Genomic DNA, 12,958 nt, shown 5'->3' with positions numbered 1-12,958 from the left:
GCTCCCACCTGCCAGCCCTCATTATTTTCATGCTATTTTTGAGATAAACAATGCAGAGTAGCTTAGTGCCAGCGAGATTTCCCTCCATCATACAGTAATGAAGATAGAGATGGCAAACAGGCCCAAAGGCAAAGAAAGAGACTTCATCAAATATTTGCTTATATCAAGGTCAGTTACTTTGAGACTGCACGATGCCGATCACATTACTATTTAAAATGAAAAACTTTTCAAATTTTTATGTTTAAGCTGAATTGCACATGTATTATATTCACCAGCTTTTGATTAGTGCTACATTGCATTCCGAATCATTTATTACAGATGCAGAATATGGTTTGGAATCCACAGGCCCAGACGTCATCACCCACATCACTAAGGCTGTAAACAGCAACAATGGCAAGAACAGTTTTTTGTTTAGATTTCATGTAGGGGAGACCGGGGATAGTTGTAACGTGGGTCAGTTGTAACACTTCCAATTTCTCCAATCAGGGCTAAGTTTCAAATGATGTGATTCATCCTGTACATGCCCAATTCAGTTCTGCTATCACATGTGAAAAATCAGCACATTTTGTCAAACACAGACAATTTAACATGAAAAAAATAGTAATTTGTATGCCAAAAAGTAAGTTTTTCTACTTTATTTCAAACAGCATTATCTGCTTTGCAGTTAAACTCATCAAACTTAAATTGTGTTATTTGTATGTCTATGGGGATATATTCTGTGTAGGTCTTTAGTGCTAATGTTAGCTAGTTCATGGCTATAGGAGTCTGGGTCAGTTGTAACAGCAACAGTCTGGGTTAGTTGTAACAATAATGCAGATGTTACAACTTACCACACTATTACTTTAACTTATATTAAACAAGTTGTGGATATGACATCAGCAGAGAGAGGTTCACTGGTCACCTTTGTATATGCGGTTAATGCCATGGCAACACAATTCCTCCACTGTTTGTGTTCCCATACATACATTATGCAGACCTCTGTGTCAGAGATGGACCAGTAGGACTTACTGGTAGTGGAAATAAATCAGGATGGGTGCAAGAAACAGATTTCCTCATCTTTCTGAAGCACTTTGCAAACCACACCAAGGTAAGCCATGATAAAAAGTAATGGAATTGCGATGCTGGTGAACAACTACATTTTTTCAACTTCATTGTTATGTTCAAAATTGGTGCAAGAGTTGTAAGTTATAATGCCCACTGAGCCAATGAGGCCAAACTCAAGGAAGACCAACCAAAATGAATGAAATATTCAGTTGCAGAAAATTCCATAATTTGTCTTTTTTGGGGGGTTGGAATATGTTCAAAGGCTAGATTTCTGCATTCTGTCACACACACACACAGCTACATAAATGGCTCTAAGTGCATTCGTGTGTTGAATAAAAAAAGATTACATGTTAATGTTTTGTTAGTACCCTTATTTCATTGTGTTACATTTCACCCCAGGATATGTTACAACTAACCCAGACTATGGGGTTAATTGTAACATTTCACTCTTTGTGTTTGAGACCATACCATGCAATGGGTAATTGCGCTGCAGAGAAAATAGCTGCACTATTTAATAGCAGAGACATGTAAATACTTTGCATTACATTTTGAATCCACTACCTTAAAAGAGCTCCAATTTACAGACAGAAATGTCAAAAATGTTACAACTATCCCCGGTTTTTATAAAGCCTTCTTAAGTTAACAAATTGTTTTGCTTCCAGACTTGATGTCCAACCACAGGGCAAGTAAAATCACTGAAGAGTATGTAAGAAACATTGCGCTGGAAACTACCTATTTATAATAACTTGTGAATTTCTACTTGTAGTAAAATTCCAGTGTGGCATCAGCTATTCATTACAAGGGGTTAAATGCTGATTTTTAAACACAAAAAGCTACACAGAGCCCTTCTTCCTTTTCATTACCTCCATCCCTCCCCCAAACTCTAGGATCTCTTGGTCTGATCTCCAACACTTTTATCCGCATGCATACAATTACCCCCTTCCCCCCTTTCGCCCTCACACTTATGACCATTAACATGAGCACAATAGCTAAAACAGAGAGGAGGCGGCAAGCAGAAACCACAAAACCAGTCTCAAAGCTCATTGTTATTCTTTAGCCACTGGCTCGGTTTGACCTGCTCGTCTGCGGTTATATAAAGGGATTTTGTTCTTTATTTTTGCCTTGCTTATGTTTTGCACAGCATGGAATTTGTTAATATGAATATACTGCCTATGCCTCACTTCCTCTGGGTCATGACGCACTGTGGAATGAACAATTTCACCTGTTAAGTGGTCCAATTCATTCTACCAGACAATCAAATCAGGATTCAGTTGATGGAGTACAAGATTAGATATGCTCAGAAAGGGGTTGTTGGTATCCATCCAAAAACTTGGAAGGATGACCAAGTTATTTAGAAAAAGTAGAGGTATTCAACTATTTCCCCAATCTTCCATATGTTTGCAGTAAACAAGGGGTGGTTTTAATGCTTTGCACCAGGTAACCCGTGTTCATGAGCTGACATAAAGCACTGCACTTCTTAGGTTCATATGCAGTTAAAAGAAGCAAAACCTGTGCTGAGAAGAAAAACAAAACATGCCAGCATTCTTAACTGTACACTTTTCAGACGTAACAAAAAACAAATGCTCAGGTCAAATTTAGACTAAATTTATTATGGGGAATCCATAGGGTGCACAATACAAAAGAGTAGCTTATGAAAAGAAATCTTCACAGATATTTTACTGATGTAGGTAGTTCTAAAATTGTGTGCACAACGGCACGTCTTCATACATTCAATTTTTAGCTTGTTTGGTTTTTTTTTCTTTCTTTTTTTTTTTCACAAAATTAGATTCAGTTAAAAACAAAAAAAACAACAACAATAAAATAATAAAATACTCTGAAGTACATACTCAGAGTGTGTATCACATTCTCATTGCTATGGATGTCAGATACTGCCACAAATCACTGGTGTGCCAAAAATATGCACAAGTTGTCAAGAGAAAAGTGTCACCCTAAATGGAAACCTCCTCCGATTTGGTCTGTTAAACATGATTTTTTAGCATACAGGAACCTTTTTAAGGTGGCCATTTAATCCAAGAATGTCAAGATCATTTCCTCTAAATCTAACCCAGTAGTTAAATGGAGTGGAAAAGGAGTCAAGGTCTTCTGGTTGACAAACCAGTGCTGATTTACACCACTGTAACTCCTGCCTCCAATGATGCATGGAGGCACGAGGTGAAAAGGACACCATGTGGATGTTTCTGCAGTATCACTGGCCTATTGATAACATGGCAGTAACTGACATGCTGGGAGATGGAACTAGATGGTGTAATGACTCAAGTAATACATCCAACAGTGTACTGGTACTATTAACTACTAAGTTCCTAAACAAAAGTCAAGCCAGCATGTCAAAATCTTAAGATCATTTAAAAACTACCTAAATTGTCAGCTCACCAATTCGCTCGCTAATTTGTAGTACAAAAAAATAAAAATAAAAATACACAACAACAACAACAACCTGAAAGGAAAATGCAACCCTGTTTTTTTATAACGAAAAGTAATCTTATCTGAAAACTAACACTGTTGTTTACATTCAAAGAAATAAAAAAAATTTTAAATTTTTTTTTAAAAAAAATCATTAAATCCCCAGGCCAATTACAACGAAAAACTTACACTTAAGCATTAAGAATTAAAGAAAATAAAAAAGTTAAAGAAAAATAAGGACACCCGAATTATATAGTGGGGATGGGGATTAAAGGAGAATGTAGGAGATGCAGGTTCAAACAAAATGACACAAAACAAAAGCTTTGAACTGCCTTTTGCCTGGAGGGTAACATGCATGGTTTGAATGGACCCACAGCTCAGTTTCTTTTCACACATGTGCATGTGCAAATGTCCAGGAGGGAGGAATGACCTACTGGGGTGGTACTGGGGGGAGGAAAGGACAGAATGCATTTAAATGCTAAGCCCATGTATACAATCTTTTAGAACATTAGAACATAAGGCAACAATGTGTAGGTAGTTTGTTTAGAACAAAACGCTGCGGTATGAACGTGACATAGACTAGCAGAGCTTTCATTTTGCTCCTGAATGCCAATTTTTAAGTGGCACAAAAGCTTTTAAGCGTGAATTAGTGACACCCCGTGATGCAAGGCTCGCTTCCACATGTAGTAGGTCGAGCGAGGGGTGAACGGGAAGTAGGACCTGAATTCTTTAAATGTGGGGAAGGATTTCTCCTCAAAGCGCTGCTGTAGGAAGAGCTTGGCCTTTGCCTTAAAGTTGGCCAGAGTCACAACATCCATCGGAAACATCGACTCACCTACAGGTGCCTTTCTGTGAAGGATGTGGGTGGGGACAAAGGGGGGCATGGTGGGCCTTTCTAGAAATTTAGGGGTCTCAACAAATGGGGCTACATGCTGACTCTCCACCCTGCTTTCAGTGGTCTGGTTTTCTGTACCTGTGCTCTCCAGCGTCTTGAGGACATTGGCCTCTGTGTTCTGGGTGACCATTTTCTTTTTGTGGTTCTGGCTACTACGCCACAGCCAGTAGAGGCAAGTTGACATGGAGGGGAATTTCATCTTAAACTTTGCCAGGGACCATTTGGCCTTCTGGACGTGCAACTTTGCAGCTTCTCTGAGCTGTTTTTTGCTCATATATGCAAGCCTGTAGCTTCTGTGTTTTTGTCTGTAGATCCTCATCCTTGCCAAAACAGGCTGGCTGACATTGCGCAGCTCTGGTGACAGACTTTTGGGGCTTTGACTCTTGTCTGAGCTATCCTCACTGCTGCCAGTGCTGCCTTTGTACCCTCTGTTGAACAGCATGGCTTCTCTTCTCCAGTTGTAGTAGGTTGATCTTGAGATTCCTGGAAAATTTCTTTTAAAGATTCTGAAGGGCAAGGATGCGTTCATGGCAATGCAATTTTGCAGGCAGCGCTTAGCTTCCTGCATATGTGCAACATTGTGAGCACGTTCTGCATCCAGCTTGCCAAGGTTGAGGCCAAACATACCGGCAACGCTATCATTAGGATCCAGCTCATCCTGCTTTGCATCAGGTGATGACCAGGCTTCCTGCTCTGTGCTATCTCCTGAACTCGTCTCCCCAGTGGAAGAGGTGGTGGAGAATTTTCCTCCAGATTTCATGAGCTCATGCTTCCAGTTGTAATAAGATGACCTAGAGATCTCGGGGAAGAACTGTTTAAACAGGTGCAAAGGGATGAGCTTGCCTGATAAGTAGCAAGCTTGCAAGAAATGTTTAGCCTCATACCTGGCGGCTGACTTTTTGCAGTGTTCCTGCGTCTGCCTCTTCCAACGATAGAAGGTTCTCTTGGTGATGTTGTACTTGTCTTTCAGACTGGGATAAGAAAGCTGGGGGTCCTGAATTTGCTCGTCACTCTTAATGGCTGACACACTCTGTGTGTTGTTAGGGCTTTCAAATGTAAGGTCATTTGTGCGGACTAATGCCACAAAATGATTGGGTCTGAATGATGATTCGGACTGCAACTCACCAGACCACATAATGTGGATGGTTTGGGGCTCAAAGTCTTTGGGGCAGGTCCTCGGGCGTATGATTCTGTTATAATAGGGCCTGATTTTCAGATTGAACATGGGGTAGATTGAGTAGATGTTGAACTGAAGAACTGATGACAGGGCGTACACATGCCACATGTTAGCATAGGTGCCAGGGAAGCAGGAAGCTTTAACATCTGCATCAAAGATGGCCTCCAATACTGTTCCAGGCAGTTTTACCATGTCCTCAGACTCTTCAGCACACAGACTGAAGCGAACAGCCTGCAGCATCATTTTAGAATCTATCATCCCAGACAAGTAGTATCTCTTCCACAGCGCCATTTCCACTGTGGTTCGTACCTGTGAGGGACAACAACAGGGACAAAGAAAATTTTTGTTGTTGTGCTTCTGTTCACCAATTTTAAAATTCAAGTGTAGACTTTCAACTTTAATTCATAGGGCCATTTTGCATTAACTGCTGATGAATTGCAATTTTTATACGTAGTCCCCATTTTCACAGGCTCAAAACTATTTGGATAATGAACTGACAAGTACTTCGATGGCCATGTGAGTTTTTTTGCTTGTTATTTCATGACAAATGGCAGATATAATTTTGGAAGTATTTTTCATTTTGACTGTAATTTTAAATATGACACACTTGTACTGACAATGCTGACACATGTCAGTACAAGTGAGAGAGGCTAGTTTTGGGCTGAAGGAAAATAAAAGGAGTGACCAAATCAACAATCTGGTCTATTCTTTACAAGAATAAATGTACTGCTTGGCTCAGAAATACCAAAAGGCTTCTAAAGCCTGTATTATACACAGTTACGGACATTGTTAGCTGGCGACCCAGCAACCAACCAGTCATTCACGTTATACTTCTTTGAAGTCCTGGGTTCATGCATAGTTGGTAGACTTATGTAAATTCTCCACTGACGAGTCTGTGCAATCACAAAAAATAGGCAGGCATCCTATACATTTTGTACTTTTAGTCCAGACATCCACATAGACCATTGCTCTAACTGTCTGATGACAAAATGAAAATGAATGTATGAATGAGAAGTATGATCCCCACCTAAAAGACCCTGCATAGCGTCAACTTGCTAACAGAGATTTGATTTGTTAATCCTGATATTAGAGAACTTCCCTTTTTTTGCATGAAGCAAGCCTTAAGGTTTGGTCACATATCTATGGGGCGCCGTTTGTAAAGTGAAATATGCTGAAATTAACGGCAACATTTTTCCACATTTAGCTCAAAACAAGTCATTTTTTACAACATTTAGTAAAATATTTGTAACTTTTCATATTTAAAACAGGATTTTAAATGTTAAATATTCAATCTAAATGTTAAATGTTAAATCTAAATGTTAAATGTTAAATGTAAATATTATATTTAAATCTAAATGTTAAATCTAAATGCTAAATGTTAATAATAATAATAATAATAATAATAATAATAATAATAATAATAATAATAATGGATTGGATTTATATAGCGCTTTTCAAGGCACCCAAAGCGCTTTACAATGCCACTATTCATTCACTCTCACATTCACACACTGGTGGAGGCAAGCTATGGTTGTAGCCACAGCTGCCCTGGGGCAGACTGACAGAAGCGAGGCTGCCATATCGCGCCATCGGCCTAAATGTTTAGGCTAACATGCAAATTTATTGCACGGATCAGCGGAAATACCAAAATAAAAGCTTTCCGAAAACCACCGGTGCAAAAGTGTGCCGGTAGTAGTCAGACACGTTCTCACTCCCAAAGCATAATAATTTTCGCTAGGTGACAAATTGTCAACATTTTATGCTTTCGGGTACCCAACACGTTCCTAAATTACGGCATCGGAAAAAGGAGAGCACATGAGAACCGTTTGGACTCAATCTACACGTTTGTTCATTTTCTAAAAATCGCTTTGGGAAACACTATTTTACGTCATTTAACTGCTAGTAAAGGTTAAGAATAAGGTTATAGTTAGGGATAAGGTTCAATGACTGTATAAAAGTCATTTATACATTTATACAGTCATTGGCACGGACCATGAGAAAGCACGTCCGGCGATTTAGCTGAAAACATCGGAAGATCCGTTTCGTCGGCCATCCAAAGGTTCAGCAGTAGTGCACTCTTAGCAGCTGCAGTCTCCACTTCACAATCGCTGCAGCACATGTCCAGCAAAATCGCTGGACATGCTCGTAGGCAAGAAGTGAAGCAGCACATGGCGGGGAGAAATGAGGGGTGAGAACAGACACAATTTTGCACCGGAGGTTTTCGGGAAGCTTTTATTTTGGTATTTCCGTTGATTCGTACAATAAATTTGCATATTAGCCTAAACATTTAGGTTTAACATTTAACATTTAGATTTAATATTTAACATTTGATGAAAAGTTACAAATATTTTACTAAATGTTGTAAAAAATTACTCGAAAAAACATGTTTTTGTAAGGTTTTGAGCTAAATGTGGAAAAATGTTGCCGTTAATTTCAGCATGTTTCACTTTACAAACGGCGCCCCATACATATCCTGGTCACTCACTCTGAACCTTAACCGAAACCCCAAACTGCTTAGCTTATATCCTTTAAAAAAAATGACAAGACATTTAAGGACCACTCGTTTCTTATGAAGCTTCTGATATGATCCATGCCACATGAACTCATCCTCAGTTTGGAATAAAAGCTATACTTCTTTAGAGTTCTCTCACTGCGTGGACATTAGGACTGCTAGCAGTCAATACCCTTACACTGAAGCACAAGAGACACTTAACAGTCATTCCTCCTGCTGCACAGATTAAATATTATTTTCACAGTTGGCATTATATGATTGAGATGATTGAGAGCATTTCTGAGTGAGGATGATTGTGGTTCTTACTCCAGGATGTTTAAGAATTTAAGAAGTGGTCTTTTAAATACAGACTGCATTCACAGTCGATTTGTTCTGACAGCATCATATATTGAAATGATTTCACAATGAAAATTAGTTGCTAAATGCAGACGAGACTAAAGTTTGAGAGTACAAAAGATCTGAAAATGTTGTGCTGACATTGATGCAATGCTGACACCTTTGCAGGTGCAAGTGGAAAACATGATTAGTGGGGGGGGGGGGGGGAATGCCATTTGCAATTTTTTTTTTTAAAAAGATCAGTAAAATTGTAGGTTTTTATCTTCAAACTTTTTTGAGATACCCATGCTCATTGCTTCATATTTCAATCTGAAAAGAAAGAGGCCTGAGAGTAGGTGGACAGGTCTTTTAAAAAATATATCTAGAAATGTAGTTGACATATCATTGTATATGTCAAATTTTTAAATACAAAATTTCTGGCAAATTGGAGGTTGTTTTAACAGAGATGTTCTAAAAACATGATGATTTGAGATGGAATAACCTGATCCCTATTCGCTAATAATGTTGATGATTTTAAATCATGCATTCAATATATGACTGAAGTGCACAATTTCAAGTGGTTTTATAAGAAAAATTGGAGGACATTTCTAGGAATTACAGCCATTTTAATATATATAGTCCCCCATTTTTAAAGGCTCAAAATTGATTGGACACTTGACTGACAAGCAGTTCCATGGCCAGGTAATGTCTTTTTAATTGTTATTTCAATTGAGGGGACATAATAACTGAAAATTGATTCAAAGTGTTAAATTACATTTTACAGATTTTCACTCTAATTTTAAATTCGACATCCAAAGACATGTCAGGGCAAGTGAACAAGCACACCAGTCAGCTCTGCAACACACACACAAAAAAAATATCCCAAAGATCACAGAAGGCAACTAAAAGTACAAAATGAGAGAATTATTTGAGTGTTAAGAAAAACCAGGTTGAGCATTTCTAATGAAATCAAGAACACTCTTAAGGAGCTTGCCACATCATTTTAAAAGTATATAAAAGAGATACATTAATGTCAATATGAAAGGTTTACAGTGAGGTGCAAAGCACTGGTTACACTGAAGAACAAAGGGGCCATATTAGACTAAAACAATCTATCAAACCCTGCACCTAGTTGAGATGAACGTGTATCAATATGATGGGAAAAAAAAACAACCTCCCATTATATGTCAGACACAGCGTTATGGCCTGGGAGTGTACAGCTGCTAGTGTAACAGAGTCCCTACAGGATCACCTCTGAAGTGAAGCTGATCAGAGTGCTTCAAAGTGCAAAAAAATGATGACCCCCCCAAAAAATTCCAAAAGTAACACAAAAGTGTATCAAGGAAAGGAAGAAATTAGATATTTTTCCACCGGTCAAGTCAGTCACCAGGTCACAGAACATGTGTTTCAGTGATGGAAGATAAAACAAAAGACAGATAAACCCACAAAAAAGGCCTAGCAGCACATCTCAAGGGAGGAACTCCAGCACTTGGTGGTCCATGTGTTCTAGACTTCAGGAAGTCACAGCAAATTATTTTTATCCAGTGATTAAAGACAATCCTTATATTTAACATTACATAGCTTTGCTAATTAAATTAAATGAATGAAATGAGGCTGTGTATAGAAATGACTGTAGTTCTTAAATGTTTTCCCTTCCACGAAAACCAGGGGTAACCTTTTTGAACCAAGGCAGTAGATTTAGACCATTAGCGCACACGATCCTGCTTACCTGTAGCTCCAAGCTCAGTCCAGTGTTGCCCACTAACAGCAAGCTGATTGCATCAAACAGTAAGTTGCCTTCTCCATCACAGTTTAGAGGCAGGAGGCCCCTGGGTGCATCAGCTGGGTACAAACCATGAGCGGCATCGTCAACTCCTGCCCACTCAGGGAAATCCTGACAGGTGGTCTTGGGCAGCTGAAAGGCAGCGAGGACTTGCTCCACCTTCTGGGCCACTTTGGTCACTGCATCTAGGCCAGGGCTCTCTGTGGCCTCCTGGAGCTCTCCCAGAGCAGACAGCATGACCTCGTCCCTCTGAACCATACCTGTGGATCACACCAGAGATGCAAGGAAGGAGGAGGAGATAAGACCTAAAGGAAGAACAGTGGGGGGGAGAGAACAATTCCAGATCCCAGGAAAACTGAAGATTATTTGAGATTTAATTATTTAAACTGTTAAATAAAATATGACCGGTAAATCTTATCCCAATGCCTTTATCACAAGTAAACTACATTACTGAGATTACTGTGGCTGAAACATGTAAAAGCAACAACTACAACAACTTTAATCCTGAATTACCAAATGCTGTTAGTAACAAATAACTCCACACCACCTCCTCCTTAATTAAGGAAAGGCTAACCTGGAAATTAAAGCATGTCTCTACTACTCATCTGAGCGAGTGTTATTTAAATGTAAAATTATTGTGTTTTCAGCAGAAGCGCAGCGTATTCACGTGATAAAATGTTGATTATCAATTATAAAATTAAAGCGAGCCCAAAACATTGCTAGAAGCTCTCACCTGCAGCTAACAGGCCTGACCCCTCCTACACTGAAGCGAGGGGGTCAGCACAGGTACGATATATTTACATTACAAACACTAAAATCTCCTAATGCGTCAAAGCTAAACCAAAATAAAACTGGATTAAACTAAGCAGGTCCTATGCATCTGTGAAATAACACCTTTTAATTATTGAAAGTTTCATAAAACGTTATGTTTAAAATTTAGATATAGTCCCGTTAATTGAAAGAAGAACAACAACAAAAAACCCACTTTGTTTTAACTCAGATGAGTGCATCACACTTCCGTAAATTTACAGGTCACCTAATAAAAATGCAATCAACAAAAAGTCTGTAAAATTGGCCTGGGTCATAGTGGCCCGTGATGAATATTATTTTTGTTTTTATTAAAATAGAGAAATTGTTAGCTACATTATTTAAAGGACAAAAAGAAAGAAAGAAAAGAAATCTGAACAATTTCAAAGTCATTACCTAGTATATGGCTCAATTTGCGCTGCGTCATGGCCTGTTTGTTTTGGGGGTTTTATTTACCCGTGTTTTTGTTTTCTGCCAACGCTTATTGATTACTTAAAAAAAAAAAAACACATACCACTGACGCCTTCTTAGTCACCAAACCCCCCCCCCCCCCCAAAAAAAAAAAACCCTGAACGAACGCCGAACAGTAACTCCACATCACAACCCAAAACAATGATGGAAGCCATTATCTTTCTTACCTGAGCGCCTAGTGACCTAAGATGAGTATCAATGAAAACCACGTACTCTTACTGGTATCTTACTGGAGGGTTTCACAGATCATAGATTGCTTTCACGCTGCGAGTGTTTTAGTCCATTGCGTCCGTTTAACCTCTGGGAGTCCTGTTCTCCGGTGTGCAGTTGAGATGTGGACATCGATTAACGACACCTCCCTTCAGGAAACAGTCCACGGACGACCCTGGACGCCTCTCGCCGTCCCTCCCCGCGAAACACCTCCTCCTTTTCTCGTCTTCCCCGCCTGCTCCTCCTTACGTCGTGCCAGGGTCAATTTCAAAGTGAAGTGTTAACAGGAGCAAATGTGTTAGGGGCCATAAGAAGAAGGTACTTGTAGTTTTTTTTTCCTCAACGCGTTTTGGCTTGTTTTTGTTCACACTGAAAAGTTCATTTTCAAGGTTATTTGTCAAGTGCTTTCGGGTTAAGAGAGCAGCAGGGCCCCATTTTTGCTTCATTAACTGACCAACCTTACGTTTATGCTGCATAAAAATACACGTTGTCAGTTTATTTTTTTATTATATTTTTTTCCACTCAGAAGACTACAAATCAGTTTTAGGTTGTCCAGGGTAGACAGTAGTGTAAGTGCTACTTAGTTATTGAAGTGGATATGTGTAGACAGGGTGTTGACATGAGAGGAGAAAAAGGCTCCAGAAGCCCAGGTCAACTTGTTTCTATACTGTATCACTTCTAACACCTCCTCTCCTGCCTTTTGCAGGATTTCAGGGATCAAGGCCTTTTGTTCCACACACACAGAGACCCCCCCCCCCCCCCCCCCCCCCCACACACACACACACACACACACACACACACACAATCCCAGTGACTCTACCCTAACCCCCCACAGCTGGAGGACACCCTCTCTGGAGGACTTTTTTTTAAACCTCCAAAACTCCCCCATTGCATCCACACACCAGGGGACAAGAGCATTTGTCCCCTGGTGTGTGGATGCACACACCAGGGGACACACCAAAGATCTGTGCACTCCAAGTTCTGAGCAGACTCACTGGTGCCTGAGTTCACCGGGGTTCAAGGCTTTGGTCTGAAGCTTATCAGCTAATTGGTCAATGTGTGAATGTGGTTGCTTGTGTGGGGGGTTTACAGTAGAATGGGTACATTTTACACTTTGGTTTGTATAGTTAACACTGCAAATAATGCATACAAACACCCACTTGTTAAAAAGTGCAGCTCTAGGTGTGTGGACAATTTCTTTTCCTTTAGATTTGCATCCATTGTCTTAGTTTAAAGTCTAAAAACATGTGGACATCCACAGAAAGGGTTCACTAAAATGTAGATTTTGAAAGATGATCACTATGGTGATGCAGAAATCACAAA

At 39.6% G+C, this 12,958-nt stretch overlaps 1 protein-coding gene across 3 annotated transcripts; it reads right to left on the bottom strand.

Annotated features, from left to right (window-relative positions):
- Positions 1-2,633: 2,633 nt before the first annotated feature.
- vrtn (vertebrae development associated) lies at positions 2,634-11,911 on the bottom strand. 3 transcript variants are annotated; one of them, XM_026143523.1, is made up of 3 exons: positions 11,593-11,911; positions 10,094-10,407; positions 2,634-5,846 (listed from the first exon to the last, which is right to left on the bottom strand). In XM_026143523.1, exons 2-3 carry the CDS (start codon positions 10,403-10,405, stop codon positions 4,101-4,103), a joined length of 2,058 nt encoding a protein of 685 aa, XP_025999308.1. In that variant the 5' UTR covers positions 10,406-10,407; positions 11,593-11,911; the 3' UTR covers positions 2,634-4,100. The 3 variants fall into 3 exon arrangements, with proteins under 3 accessions (XP_025999308.1, XP_025999306.1, XP_025999309.1); XM_026143521.1 differs by lacking the exon at positions 11,593-11,911 and adding an exon at positions 11,351-11,370; XM_026143524.1 differs by lacking the exon at positions 11,593-11,911 and adding an exon at positions 10,881-10,895.
- Positions 11,912-12,958: the final 1,047 nt, after the last annotated feature.

Source organism: Astatotilapia calliptera, chromosome 15, assembly GCF_900246225.1.
Source record: "Astatotilapia calliptera chromosome 15, fAstCal1.2, whole genome shotgun sequence".
In the NCBI taxonomy this organism is placed as follows: Eukaryota; Metazoa; Chordata; class Actinopteri; order Cichliformes; family Cichlidae; genus Astatotilapia; species Astatotilapia calliptera.
This window is presented reverse-complemented; position numbering and strand designations above follow the sequence as displayed.

What these genes read in the sequence shown, in the direction of transcription:
- vrtn (XM_026143523.1), bottom strand. Translation starts at nt 10,405, where the DNA reads ATGGTTCAGAGGGACGAGGTCATGCTGTCTGCTCTGGGAGAGCTCCAG. An exon ending in GACTGAGCTTGGAGCTACAG is followed by an intron (nt 5,847 to 10,093) that starts GTAAGCAGGATC and finishes TGTCCCTCACAG; the next exon opens with GTACGAACCACAGTGGAAAT.